Below are 14,143 nucleotides of genomic sequence, written 5' to 3' on the forward strand. Positions count from 1 at the left end.
ATTATGATTAAATTTTTTTGTTTGTTTGACACACTGGATCATAATTAGCATCTGGCTTATCAGTGATGTGTCCATTTAATAAGATTTCAATAGCTAACTCTGCCTGGTCAGATATGCTCTGCGATTTCAAAACCAGCTGTTTCTATACAAGACACATCTGATTTGAGGGACATGAACTTTTTTAATTAATTTATTAATGAGCCTATAACATAAGGTAAGAAATGATTTGGCCCTCTGAATCACTCAGACCTGAAGTAGTCACATAATTCACATAAGTGGTACTTAAGCAAAGAGGAAAGCGCAGATTTTCTCTCTGGCTTTGCTTCTCCTCTTCTGCCCTGAGGAATCCCCACAGTTAACCCCTGGAAACTTTGCTCAGTAAAGACCAGTGTGGACATGTACAAACAGAATGAAAAGATGAATACATCCTGAGCCCTCTGTGCCATGTTTGTCTAGGTTTTGGGTACAATAACAAATATTTCTGTTGTGGGGGGGATTCCATCTTTGACATAAAAATGGACACATGCCCTAAAAACAAATTTTAGATATAAGGGAAGTGTATTTTTCAATGAACTGCCACTGTCTCGCCGCTCATGATTAAAAGTAAGGCTTGTTCAGTTTAAGTCTTCGGGCTCTACTAACATGCAACTTTCTGCCAGCAAGGCCAGGTGAAGTTTTTAAACCACCTCCAGGGGCAGTATTGTACTAATTTTTAGAGGATTATCTGGGTCCAGCAGAGTGGCAACCTGGGTGCTTCTAATCTGAAGCTGCCATGACCCAAATAAAATTGTTTTTCTGTCAGGGTAAAGCAATGGGTAATGATTAATCATATGCAGCTTCAGTTTCCTCTTCAGTTGAGGGGATGTTTTCTTGTAATTCTGTTAAAGATTGGTGCTCAGACAAAACAAAGGGGGATGTCATATGTATAAGTGCACTTTATCGTCACTTATTCAAGTACATTTATTAATACATGAAAGTTTATAGTGTGTATGGCCCACTTGTATAATTGTGCTCAATCTTGTACAAAAATTCACATCACAGTCCTTTGTAATTTAGAACAAAACGTTTATTCAAATCAAAAGGAAGAACTAGACAAAAGGTTAAATCATTCAGAACATAGTATATTCATGGAATATCTAAACCGTCATGATTAACAGACCAAAAAAAAGATAAAAACAAACATACAAATGGAGAATGAAGAAAATTCAGTGAGTGATATTGCACTTTGTTTCTAAAATGTTTCAGATCCCGTCTCCCAGGTTCTTTTTCTCTGAACATTTCAGTTCCTGCCTTTATTAGGTCAGGAGTTTAGCTTAGTTTTGACACTGGACTACTCTGAGGACCAAGCAAATGGACTATGGAATTGACCTGAAACGAATATGTGAGCTTATTCATTACCAGTTTCCCTAAGATAAAAACTGCAAACAAATAGAACATGAGTTTACTGTGGAAGAAGCGGTTTGTCTGCTATCCCATGTTACCTAAATGTTTCTCAGAGGGGGGGGGGGTGCTGATCAACAGCTGCCACCCCCAGGCCTGAGGGGGATCAGAGAGGTCAGGGAAACTAACTCAGAAAAGGTTGCTTTAAATTAGGAAGCCAACTATATCAATGCCCAGAAATACATGGAAAAAAAAAAAAAAAAAAAAAAAGTCAACCTTCATCAGCTTCAGAAAAATAACACAATGGAGAGGCCTGTCCAGGATGTCATTTTTTAAAACAACTGCTTATAAAAAGGACTTTTCCCCTCTTCCCTTTTTGTCCTTTTGAATAAACTTGGAAAGGTCGAAAACATACAGATGTGTACAAACATAACAAAAGGAGAACAAGAGTTAACAGACACTGAAAAATGAAGAATCATGATCAGGTCTTTTCTGTGTCAAGGCCGCTATGATAAGATCACTTTACCGTCAGAAGCTGTATATTTAGTTGTCAGCTGGATCTCGATGCACACACACACACACACACGTTTCAGCTACGTTTAAAGTTTAAAACTTTAAAAAAAAAAAGTCACAAATCTTTAAAAAAAAAAAATGCCCTACACAACACTGCGTTACTGAAAAATCCTCTAGTATAACATGGTTAGTATCAAATGGTTTTTCTCCAGACCTTCACCATTGAATGCTTCTTTTTCTTTATTTTCCTATCAAAAAAGGTGTTGCTTTTCTTTTTTCCAGACTATGTCAAACCTCTGATGCAGGTCTTTTGTGTTGAATGAGTTAGAAAACCAATGTATTACTCATGTCAACCTACTACTACTTGTTCTGACCAGTCTCAACAGAGGTTTAGCAATGTCCCCAGCTTTTCAGGGTTTGGGTTTGCTCCTTCAATGCAGAAGCAGTGTCAGACACAGCCTTTTTTTTTTCTTCTTCTTCTTTTTTTTTTTTTTTTTTTTTTTTTTTAAATAAGTAGCATTCTGGCTTCACTGGTCTGGTAAAATCTAACTGTTGGTTGGATGAACTGGGCAAGTGCAGCAGGACAAAAAGGGAATGTGATTAATCTCAGAAAGCTGGCTTGCTTCTCTGCAGGTCTATTCTCTCATTCTGGAAGTTAAAAAAACTCATTATTTTTAACAGTGCAATTTAAAAGAAAACCTATAACATTTTTTCTCTTTTTTCCCCCCAACCGTTTGGCAAGTGAGAAGACCACCTGAGACAGTGCTTTTTGGGCAGTAATGCAAGCCTGGTTTGCCCTGAGATTAGGAGTAGAGGGGCTGCAAGCAATTAGGGTGAGGCGAGTCCCTCCACAATGTATCACCCTCTGTTTCGCACGCGCACACACACACACACACACTTTTCTCTTCAGCTACAATTGAGCGGTAAATGCAGGTCTGCAACCCTCCTAGTCCAAATCCAGAGCAACCTCAACACAAAAAAGGCTAAAAGCTATTCTATGATTGGCGCTAATTACAAAAACTGAATAACAGAACTAGACTAAAAGAGGAGGGAAGCCACACTTGGATCCAAGCTGAGGCAACATCTTAAAGAGCTTCCATTTGGAGATAGTGTGCTGCAGCTGTTGTAAAAGTCCAGTCTAGTTGTTAGAAGTCACTGAGGAAATGTCATTAGGAGAAAAAGAAAATTCTTAAACAGCTTAAACAAATTCAGTGCATTGTTCTTGTCCTTTTCAGTCTTTTTTTCCAAAATCAAATCCTGCTGCTCAAAGTTATGCAGTTGAAAGTCTTACAAGTTAAGCCTGCAGTCTCATATTCTTAGTCTGGCGCATTACAAGACTGAAACCAAACTATTAGTGATGTTTTTTTTTTTCAATTCTCATTAAACAGAGCCATACAACTCAAGTAAAGAATAAAATGTGCAAAACAAAATCCCAAATGAGACAGGAGGACCTAGTCTTTGCTCTGTTGTTGAGCGCTGAATGCTTTCATTCATACAGACTATGGTGGTTAGAACGTTGTTGTTGTTGTTGTTGTTTTTCTCTCTTCATCCCGTTTTCTTTAGGTGATTCTGCTGAAGTCTGGACATGATTAGTCCTGCCCTTTGTGTGAGGAGCCATGTCCTTATGTGCCATGAGTACAGAAGAATCAAAGGTTAAAGAGGAGCTTGGCAAGTCGAGCCTTGCTCATTCTTCCTTTCGTTATCAATACTATCACCAGGGCTCTTACTACTAGTGGGGTTTTTCATACAGACTGAATATGTGTTAATCTGTACATATCCCACCCTCAGCAGGCTGACACAGGAAGGAAGTGATACCCCAAACTAGTGACTCCTGTTTCTCTCGCTGAGGGAAGGCAGGAACAGATTTGTCCAACCCAACTCAACTGGGGGTATTTGTCCAAGTCTTTGTTGGGTAGTTGGTTGGTTGGTTGGTTGGATACTTTGTTTTTCTCTTGACGTCAACAGCGTTGTGTGAACGTTGTTGTTGGAGAAAAATAAACAAAGCTGAGCCTTGCAAGCAGGTTCCTTTGAGTTCCCAGAGTCAGGGGAATTTCAGCAATAGCCTTCAGCGTGATGGACAGGCGTCGAGCCTGCGCTCCTCTGTACGGCTGGCATGATGTGGGTTAGGATCAATCTGGTGTTCAGAAGAGAACAGAAAAAGAGGGAGTTATATAGAGAGAGTTTATTTATTGAAACATGGAGCCGATTTAATTTAGTCTGTAATAGAAAAATAAATGGACAAATGCTTTGCTCTATTTTATTTGGGTGCTTACCTCAGAGTACAGTGGAGGAGGCTGGAAGCGAAACTCGTGAATGTAGGCGAAGAGAGATCCGTCCAGCTCCTCACGGGCTGCAGGGACATCCAGACTGCTCTGTCTCTGCTCTTCTGTCACAATTTCTGCATAGTTTGGAGGAGCTGCAGAGGACGAGCAAGCCACATGTTAGCATTCTAGGGAATTATACTCAGTATAGAGTTATAAATCTGAATCATGACCGTTAGAGTCAACCTACCTTCAGGCCTCTCAGGCAGACCCAAGCCCAGCCAGCTCATGCTGCACTGGCTGCTGACGCTGGAGGTACGGGAGCCGAAGGGGTGGAGAGGGATGGTTCCGATGACCAGGGGCAGGTTCAGAGACAGGTTTATTGCCCCAGGTATGTCCACGTATACCTGAGCACAGACATGAGGACACCACAGCAGGTTAGAATATGCAAGTCATTCTGAGGTATAATAAATGTGCTGCAATGTAGTAAATAAAGGGCTTTGGAGCTGAGCATTCAGCCTGAAATGAAACAGCTTTTTAATCCTCTATAAGATAAAACCATGCTCATCAGGGCTAAATGGGTTGTGCAGTCGTTCAACAATATGTGGGTCAATGTCTTGAGGTCGGTTGCTTATGCAAGGTAGAGCCCTCGCCTGGTGCCTGTCTGTTCGCAAGGTAAAGAGGTTATAAGCACCCTCAAAGCAGGTGCTACCAAAGATATTCTGGGCTAATGCTCTTAGCGGCATGTGGAGAGAACACCTGGTGCGATCCAAGGCCCAGATTTGGCACTGCGGGCTGAGTCAGCCAGGTCCTTTACCAGGAGAGTTTCTGGCTTACTAGGAAATATTGATTCTGTGCTGATAATGGTGCGAGTAATGGTGATAACAAGGACAAGAGGAGACTAATGAGGGCAGGAACACATGTGTCTATGCCAATTATCTCTGGACAGAGGCAAAGTTGCAAACGAAAAGAAAGAGCAGTTATGCTAAAGGTTCGAATGGGGTGTGAGAGTGTGCTGAATACAGTAAGACTGTACTCACCATGAGGGAGTACTCCACTCTGATAATGCTGCAGTCCAGGATGGAGGGTGAGACAGGTGGGATCTTCAACATCTTGCCGCTCCAGGTCTCTGTTTTGCCCGAGGACAGAGACTCTCCCCGCAGGTTGGCCACCAGCTGCTTGACCTCCTTCATCTTCCCTTTGGCATAGAAGGTCTGGGTCTGGTAGATGGCGGCCTTCGGCACCACCATGCGGGATGAGCAGTTCTCAATCTCTGCAAAGATCTGGATCGACTCTCCTGCAGAGTTCGAGAGGGTAGAGGAGAGGTTAATTGAAGTTTCTCTACATTTCTATAAATGGTTATCATCTTTTTATCCAGTGTGTAATTACTAATCAACGCAGTGATCTGCAGAGTGTGATACTTCCATTAACTTATCTGGTTAATAGTTGACTAACAAGGTTATCAGTTGAATTATTAATTTATTTTCACCTGGGGTGTATCCCTTCCTTTCAATTTTGGCACTTAGGGAAATAGGACCTGAGGTGCAGAACCAACAGCAAAGCGTCTTGTCTTTTGTGCCGGCCTGTGGTGACTTAAGGAAAAAGAAAACAGATGCATTAGCAAACATAGGAGAATTTTTCTTCATATTCCCCACACCACAACCACTGAAAAAAGGGTTAATAATAATATATGGGCAAGTCTGTTCCTGCTATCCACTGGATCATCAGTCAAAACTAGATGACGTTTTTCCTTTGACTCTCATTCCATATATATATTTTTACACAATTCAGGATGATGACATTTCCCCAAACACATGGCCAGGCAAAACACACATGGAAACAGGCAACAAGAGATTAAAATTCTTTCCAAAATTGCCCCGTAATTAGGAAAATGAGTCTCATCGAAGTCTGATTCCCTTCGTACAATGCCTAGGGCTGCTTCAAAAGAACTTACCAGTAATAATGGAGTGTTGATGTCAATGTGCTCAAAGACTGTAAATTCCTTCTTGGTCTTCATGGGCAGGAGCCATGGCCTGTGGAGTTCTGCCTTTACCCAATAGCGCACACTGCCATGCTTCCCTTCGAAAGAGGTAGCCAGAGGTCTACAGGAAAGAAGGAAGGAGGAAAAAAAGAAAAGGGTTGTATTAACTGTCAAAAGCTCACACGGGATACAGCTGAATTATGATGGTATTGATATTTAATTTCTGACTGGAATGTAGTATGAAGACACTTACGTCTGTGGAAGCTCGAGGCTGAATGCATACTCATGTCTTCCTGAATGAATAGTGGTGAGTCCTTCCTCAGAGTTGTCATCCTCTGAAAAACAAGGAGGATAATATTCCAAACACATGTATACCATACCTGGGTAAAATGCTCTACGAAGGCATCTGAAAGTCATACCAAAAACACAGGGTGGGGGAGACAAAAGAGAATGAAGGGATTTTACTATCATATCTGTCTGTAAAAAAAATTAATGTATTGAGAATTAAGCAGCAGACGAATATTTAGAGGACATCAAAAAAGAAGTTGGTTGTTTGAGGTGCCAGAAACTGAGCTGTGCAAGATTGTGCTGTTGTATGAACAAAGAACTACATCCTAGAGATACCATTGTGGCATGTATGATGGAAATACATAACCTATGACGGGGGAAACGGGGCTATATGGGGCAACAATAAAATCCTGATCGGTAGATAAATCTGTATCACTAACATTTATCTCTAGATTAAAAAAAAAATACTCTTGTTTTTCAGAGGGAGGAGAGGACACTTTCGCATCGTCACACTGCTCGTAAAATGTTGTAAATTATTTTTTTTTTTAAATTTCATTTTAAAACATCAAAAGTGCATTTTGAAGAGTTGGGTCGGGTGTGCTTCTGCCAGCTCAGCACTCCCTCCCCCTAGCAGCAGCCGTGTGGTAAACAAGTGCGGAGCTGTCAGTCAAACGGCAGACTCTAGCAGGAGGAGACCGGCCTGAACCGGTGTGAGCAGCTTCCCGCAGCCGCTCTGCTCTCATTACGCATTCACGCTGTGCGACACCGCAGTCACTACTACTAGCCTGTTCCGACCCCAGTTTTCCACTTTAGCATCAAAGGAAATGTTTCATTAAGAGCCTAAATGTAGCTTTGCTAGAAATATCGTTACAATGCAACAATGCATCTCCTCCATTTAAACCTCAGCCCTTATCGATTTGCCTTAAAATGACTAAACGCCTGACAGTCACGCGGAATGACAGCTAGCCAAACCCAATTCACCTGCTACAAACATAGTAGGCTGCTGCAGAGTGGACCAGAAACGATTCGTCCATTCAGTGGTAAGAGTAAAGATGTTGCAGATGGCCGAAAACACCCAAACCACTACAGGCGTTCATGCATATACAGACGCTCACAAAGGGGTGCTTTTTACTCTCACAAATATCAACCATTCTGTGGATAAAGTGACACCATTTGTGTTGGGACATATGTCTCAAGCACAATTCAACGGCATATTATAATTCCTGAAAAACATATGCACAGATTAGAAATATTTTCAATGAAACAACGTATCAGCTTTGCAGCTCTACCTCAGCTTTTAATTGATATTAAATCAAACTGCAGGTGTTTTCTTAATTAAAAAGTTGCAGAATTGTATGTCACTCTCTGCAAGAGAGTGATGTCATTGGCCACACATGAGCACCTCAGCCAATGACACGGGGCATGTGCTTTACTCCGCCCCATCCCGGTCCAGTTTTCTGAACAGGATTGAACCGCTTTGAACAATGGGTGGAAACTTAAGAAAAGCTACAAAGAAACACCCAATATGATGCGTTTCAGCATTGAAAATGTCTAACAAAGCTGTATATACATCACTGCAAGTCATTACTCTATCGCCCTGTATCTAAAAAGAATTATATAATTCTCGCTGTACACTTAAAATACTATGAAAAATACAGTTTCCTGAGCTGCTGTCATCCATTCTGACACCTTGACACAAACAAGTAATGATGGAGCTGTATCTGGCCAATGTGACCAACTACTTTAATACCAACACCACCACATAAAGAGGGTGTAACATGAAAGTTATTCATCTGTCTGTGCATATTGTGTTATTATCACTGTTTCTAACATTCAGGACAACAGCATCCTCCAGTGAACCGGCACAAAGGGCATCTCCCAGTCAGTTTCTCTAAAACTTCTGCTAAACAATAAAAAAAAAAAAAATTATACTCCCTTACCTCTCTCGTGTCCAATTAAAATGTCTTTGTGATTTAGATATTCCACTTCTTCTGTGTAGTTTTGCGTGTAGGCAGTGTTGGATCCAGCATTTCTCGATTCAGTCCAACGAACTTTTGCAAATCCTTTTGCGTGGATTTTGAGAGATTTCACACGGATTTCTCCCGTGACTTCGATGATCACCCTCCCTGAGACGCAGTCCCCGCTGGAGAAAACGGGGACATTGCTGTCATTGAGACAGTCGTAGCTTACTGTGAAGCTCTTTACCTTTCCTAGCACCATGGTGAAAAGAGATAGGCTACAGAGACCTTGAAATCAAATAAAAAAAGTCTGTGAAAAAATAGTCTCATAAGAAAAAGGGGATGCAGTTTTTAGACACTGATCAGTATCTCTGCCCTGCAAAAAGCAGTAGGCACGATCAGTGGCTTCTTTGCGAGCAGTTCATTGAGATGTGTGATGGCTGAATAACAGCAGAGGATGCTGTTATCATCCGCCTCTTTGCTAGTTGGTCTCCAGTCAAAGACAAGGAAACCCCCGTAGCTCAGCTCACTTTAAGCGACAGGCTGTGTGAAAAACAACCTTCAGCGCATGCGCAGGGCTTCTGCCCCCTCCTTCCGCCTTCTGGAACAAGGCAGAGAGGGAAGTGTGGCTCTGAGCCAGATGACAAGTTTGGTCAAACAGCTGAAAGATTGCAGAAATGTTAACCACAGTCGTTTTAAAGGTGAAACTTAACAGGGCATCTGCTAGCATATTGTTATATATTATATGTATTTAAAATACATGAATACATCCGCCCAAAATTTCTCATCCCAACTTGTTTCCAGATTTTTAATTCAGAGATGGATATAAGGAATATGTTTGCTGATTGAACTAGAAACAAATGAAAACACTCTTTATAATATGTGATTATATAGTAACCATTCATAAATAGTACATCAACTCAGAATCACTTTTATATGCCTACCGCTCCCAGTCTTATGTCTAGGCATATGACTTAAGTGCCTGCACATTTATCTGTGATATAATCGATACATATGGTCTCACATATATCCAGGCTCACTACAATCTCTACATCCATGTACAATCAACAGAAAATCGTGCATGATGTCTGCAGCACAGATCATGTAGAATTGCTGTAGGCCTACGATTCAAGGGGGGTGGTGAGCAGAAAAAGCTTCCTATATATTCATCTATCGCATATATTGTCTTTTTAATTTCGATTTAAAGATCCATGAGCATATGGGGGGTTGGGATTTCTCATTGTGTTGAACTCACGGTTTACAGAAAAACAACTCAGAGGCTCAAAACGCCACCTGGTGACCATCGTGGCTTCTACAATGAGCTGCAGTATCACCTGTTGAACAGCACTGTAACTCATGTATTCATCAAACAATTCATGACTGCAAAACAACCCTTTCATTTCTAATTCATTGTGATTATTTACAAGGTGCCACATCAATTCAGCAATACAATTTGCCCATAATGAGCATTTAAATTACAGGAAGTAGGTGTATAATACCTGGGTCTGTGGAGCTCCATGGTTGCAAGATCCGCAGCAAACATCAACGTTATTGGATGGCATCTGATTAAAATCGGATGGCGTTTGATTCAAACCCATAAATTATTGATCATATTTCATGCTACTTCCTATAATTTAAAAAGTGCATCAATTCACTTTTCACATCAATCAGTCATATGAGGTACTATTTTGGTTTCACCATTCATTAGCCTAACTAATAAATAGTTGTGATCTTGACAGTGCCAGCTCAACAAAATTGTGCAGCACAGATGTTTTGTTAAAAGATGAATGCTGCCCTCTAGAGTTTCCAGTTTGTTATTACATGGTAAAAAGCGTATGTATCCCCCATTAAGCGTTTTTCCCTTCTGATTAATCTGTGGAATGATTGGGTGTTTAATATTTATGTTTGTACGTTAAGTTTCTTTTCCAAGTTAAAAAAACACGATATTCAATTTGCACTGATGACTTCTTCAATTTAAATGAATCAAGAAAACTCTTATTTTGAAAGCGTAACCGGGATGTTAATATCAAGTCCCTCAGACTCTAAAGTAACTTGCAGTCAAAGAGGAACACTTTTTGAGTGTCTTCTCTGATGAAATACATCCAGTTCAGACAAAACTTTTCTTTTACAACAGCAAATCATCAGCATTTGAAGTAGGTGAAACGCTGTCATGAATATAGGAGTGTTGGCTTTGATTTTCCTGTTTCAACTTCATGGTCAAAGTTTGTGCCAAAATGGAACCAGACCCAACATTGTGATGGTGATGAGTGATGCATTTGTAAGTATGTTACAGTACAGTGCTTTACTACTGTATACAATAACAGTAGCTTTTGTTTATTTTAGGCTAAAGCACTATGAGAGGACAAGATTAAACTCCATACAGAGATGCTTTATTTTTCCCATTTAATCTTTGTGTGACTGTATATCTCAGTCGGTTTGGGTCTAAATGTCAGTTTTCCTCTTTCTTCAGGATGGGCGATTGACCTTTGATCCTGGCAGCAAAGTTGTGCAGCTGCCATATATAAACTACCTCAGGGAGCTCGGTACCACATTTCTCAATGCTTACACCAACTCACCCATTTGCTGCCCCTCAAGAGCAGGTAAGTTATCCTCTAAAAGGCTCTGGGGATTTCCCTTTCCCTTGCAATTAGAAATATATTGTGGTATTCAAGATGGTAATAAAGGTGGAATAATAAATGTATTTCAACAGTTTAATCTTTGTTCTCAGCAATGTGGAGCGGTCAGTTTGTTCACCTCACTCGGTCATGGAACAACTACAAGTGCCTCGACGCTAATGCAACAACATGGATGGATTTGCTGGAGGTGAACGGATATTCTACCAAGATGATAGGCAAGCTGGACTACACCTCAGGGAGTCACTCTGTCAGGTAGGCAGACACTGTCAGAGATGTGGACAAGAGTGTCTGTAAAGTTGAGCCTGTAACTCAGATAAGTGGGGTCTCAGTTTATTCCTATTCACCAAACTCAATATAACACATACACACCAATATACACAGAAAAATTGTTAGTGACCTACTGCATGAATAAGAAGCAACAACATACTGTGAATGTGGGAAGCTATTTTCCAGAGCAGTGTGAATCATTTTTTTGTCTGCCTGTCCTCACATGTTTTTTTCCACTTCCCATTATTTGTGTCTCTGCCTGCATCTTGTTGGTATTTGTGTGTGTTTGTGCAACTTCTGCAGTAATCGAGTTGAGGCCTGGACACGAGATGTTCAGTTTCTCCTGAGCCAAGAGGGCCGGCCTGTTACGCAACTTGTTGGGAACATGTCAACAGTAAGGATCATGAGAGCAGACTGGAAAAACACAGACACGGCTACACAGTGGATCAACCAGAGAGCTGCATCCTCACACCAGCCCTTCGCTCTTTATCTTGGCCTCAATTTACCTCACCCCTATAAAACTGAATCCCTGGGGCCCACTGGAGGAGGATCCACCTTTCTTACCTCACCATACTGGCTGAAAAAGGCATGCTTTTTCTTTCCCTGTTTCTTGAATGTTTTTTCTCCATTATTGCAGAATTTCATTGTATGTTTTTTTTATACAGATCACTATAAAAGTTCTTATTTTACACACACAGGTGTCTTCTGAGCTCATCACTGTTCCTAAATGGCTGCCTATGGCTGCCATGCACCCTGTTGACTACTACTCCACCTTCACCAAAAACTGCAGTGGTGTTTTCACTGAGGAGGAAGTCAAAAGCATAAGAGCCTTCTATTATGCCATGTGTGCTGAAGCAGATGCCATGCTGGGTTAGTAGACAGCAGTAATTCACCAGGGGGTGGCCTCTCTAAGCAGGAGGTAGTGGGTTTGACAGCTAACTTTGAGCTTAACCCTGGTGTTTTGGGCTCTGTGATAACATTTGGAGTACAGCCAGTGTACCACTCTGGCTATAAAACAAGGCTTTGCATAGCAGGCAACAACAGGTAACTAGATTGTTGGCGTATCAGTAATACTAATATATACAATTTACAGAGCAACTTGGACTGAATTTCTTTAGCAGTATTACTGTTGATTCAGTGCAGCATGTTTGGCTTCTTTGACTTGAATTACTCTCAGTGAAACTGCCCGGAATAAATAAAGGCTAAAAAAAATAGTAAATGCTTTTTATAGGCACTATGATATGAAAGTGTCGTAAGATCTATTCCTATTCAGGCTTTTTTTTAAAGAAGCAAGAAAATCCACACTCTCCTCTCTGTATCAGCAAGAGAAATATTACTGTTAAATGCTCAGTATTGCCCATGTCCATTGTAATTTCTTCATTCACTTTCCTTCTCAAAGTTACTTAACATGTTATAATATTAAAGTCTATACAATCTTTTCTCTATAGAGTACATGCTTTCTCTGTGTCTCCCACACCCTCTGTCTCACCAGGCCAGGTGATTTCAGCTCTGAGAGACAATGGCCTGCTTAACAACACTGTTGTGATCTTCACGGCTGACCACGGAGAGCTAGCCATGGAGCACCGGCAGTTCTACAAGATGTCAATGTTTGAAGGCAGTTCCCATGTTCCCCTGCTGGTCATGGGGCCTGGGCTGAGGTCTAGCATGCAGGTCAACCAGCTTGTGTCTTTGGTTGATCTCTATCCCACTGTGCTGGGTAAGGAAGTAGACAAAAAACAGAATTAAACTGTCTATTAAATATTTGAAATCATGAAAATGTCTGTTGACAGGTAGAATAAAAGCGTTTTAGTAGTCAAGATGTGGAGGATTTGCCTACTGTCAACAGAATAAAAGCACTAGTAGATTTTGATTTCAGTATTTTAACTTGATGTAACACACTTGTGTATTTTTCAGACATTGCTGGTATTTCAGCAGTAGGTATTCTCAGTGGACACTCGCTCCTTCCTCTGCTATCAAAGGCCAGTGCTTTTTCCAAGAAGCAACATTCTGACTGGGTTCTGAGTGAATATCATGGTTGTAATGTCAATGCCTCTACATACATGCTGAGAAGTGGCCGGTGGAAATATATTGCCTATGCAGATGGCCTGAGTGTCCCCCCACAGCTTTTTGGTGAGTACCTAGCTTCAGAAACTAAACTTCAATCACTCATATGCTTTCAAGAAGAAAAAAAACTCTGGCTCCCTTTTATTTTCTGTACTCTCTGTGTTTTGCAGATGTTACACTGGACAAGGAAGAACTTCATAATGTAGTTCTTAAATTCCCAGATGTGCGGGCGCATCTGGACAAGCTATTGCGTAGCATTGTAGACTATCCAAAAGTCTCTACAACTGTCCATGTCTACAATAAAAAAGCATTTGGTGCTTGGCGCCATAGTTTGGGGAGAAACTACAGCCAGGTCATTGCTAACCTCAGGTGGCATATGGATTGGCAAAAAGATACGTTAGCCAATGAGAGAGCTATTGACAAGTGGCTCTATGGCTCTGTGTGATATTTTTATGGTTATAATAATGGTTAATTTTAAGGTGTCTGTTTTTTGAATGAGCTGGACTCTTTTACAATCACACCTTTGACAATGAGAGAGCTATTGACAAGTGGCTCTATGGCTTTTAAAATGGGGGGAAATTAACTAAGTTAAAGGAACATGATTTATGTCGGTAAATAAAAAACAAGAGTTTGCTGATGCTATCGTGCTGACCTGAATCATTTATTTTATTTCAATCAAATTTAATGTCCTTTTTTATTTGTTGCTCCCCCAATACTGTGATGTATATTGATAAGAATTCAATCCGTTTACATGTGGTGGAGGGGCATGAACATTTTTCGGCTTCTGAAGGGGGA

At 40.8% G+C, this 14,143-nt stretch overlaps 2 protein-coding genes across 2 annotated transcripts; one reads left to right on the forward strand and one right to left on the reverse strand.

Annotated features, from left to right (window-relative positions):
• Positions 1–1,048: 1,048 nt before the first annotated feature.
• On the reverse strand, positions 1,049–8,920 carry arrdc3a (arrestin domain containing 3a). The gene is made up of 8 exons (XM_044198064.1): positions 8,364–8,920; positions 6,389–6,470; positions 6,109–6,256; positions 5,644–5,746; positions 5,195–5,451; positions 4,405–4,561; positions 4,167–4,309; positions 1,049–4,027 (listed from the first exon to the last, which is right to left on the reverse strand). The coding sequence occupies exons 1-8, from the start codon at positions 8,641–8,643 to the stop codon at positions 3,959–3,961; spliced, it is 1,239 nt and encodes a 412-aa protein (XP_044053999.1). The 5' UTR covers positions 8,644–8,920; the 3' UTR covers positions 1,049–3,958.
• Positions 8,921–10,402: 1,482 nt separating this feature from the next.
• arsk (arylsulfatase family, member K) lies at positions 10,403–13,990 on the forward strand. Its single transcript, XM_044198068.1, has 8 exons — positions 10,403–10,659; positions 10,852–10,981; positions 11,110–11,269; positions 11,588–11,870; positions 11,983–12,154; positions 12,777–13,001; positions 13,199–13,414; positions 13,519–13,990. The coding sequence occupies exons 1-8, from the start codon at positions 10,552–10,554 to the stop codon at positions 13,791–13,793; spliced, it is 1,569 nt and encodes a 522-aa protein (XP_044054003.1). The 5' UTR covers positions 10,403–10,551; the 3' UTR covers positions 13,794–13,990.
• Positions 13,991–14,143: the final 153 nt, after the last annotated feature.

Source organism: Siniperca chuatsi, linkage group LG5 (assembly GCF_020085105.1).
Source record: "Siniperca chuatsi isolate FFG_IHB_CAS linkage group LG5, ASM2008510v1, whole genome shotgun sequence".
Taxonomy (NCBI): Eukaryota; Metazoa; Chordata; class Actinopteri; order Centrarchiformes; family Sinipercidae; genus Siniperca; species Siniperca chuatsi.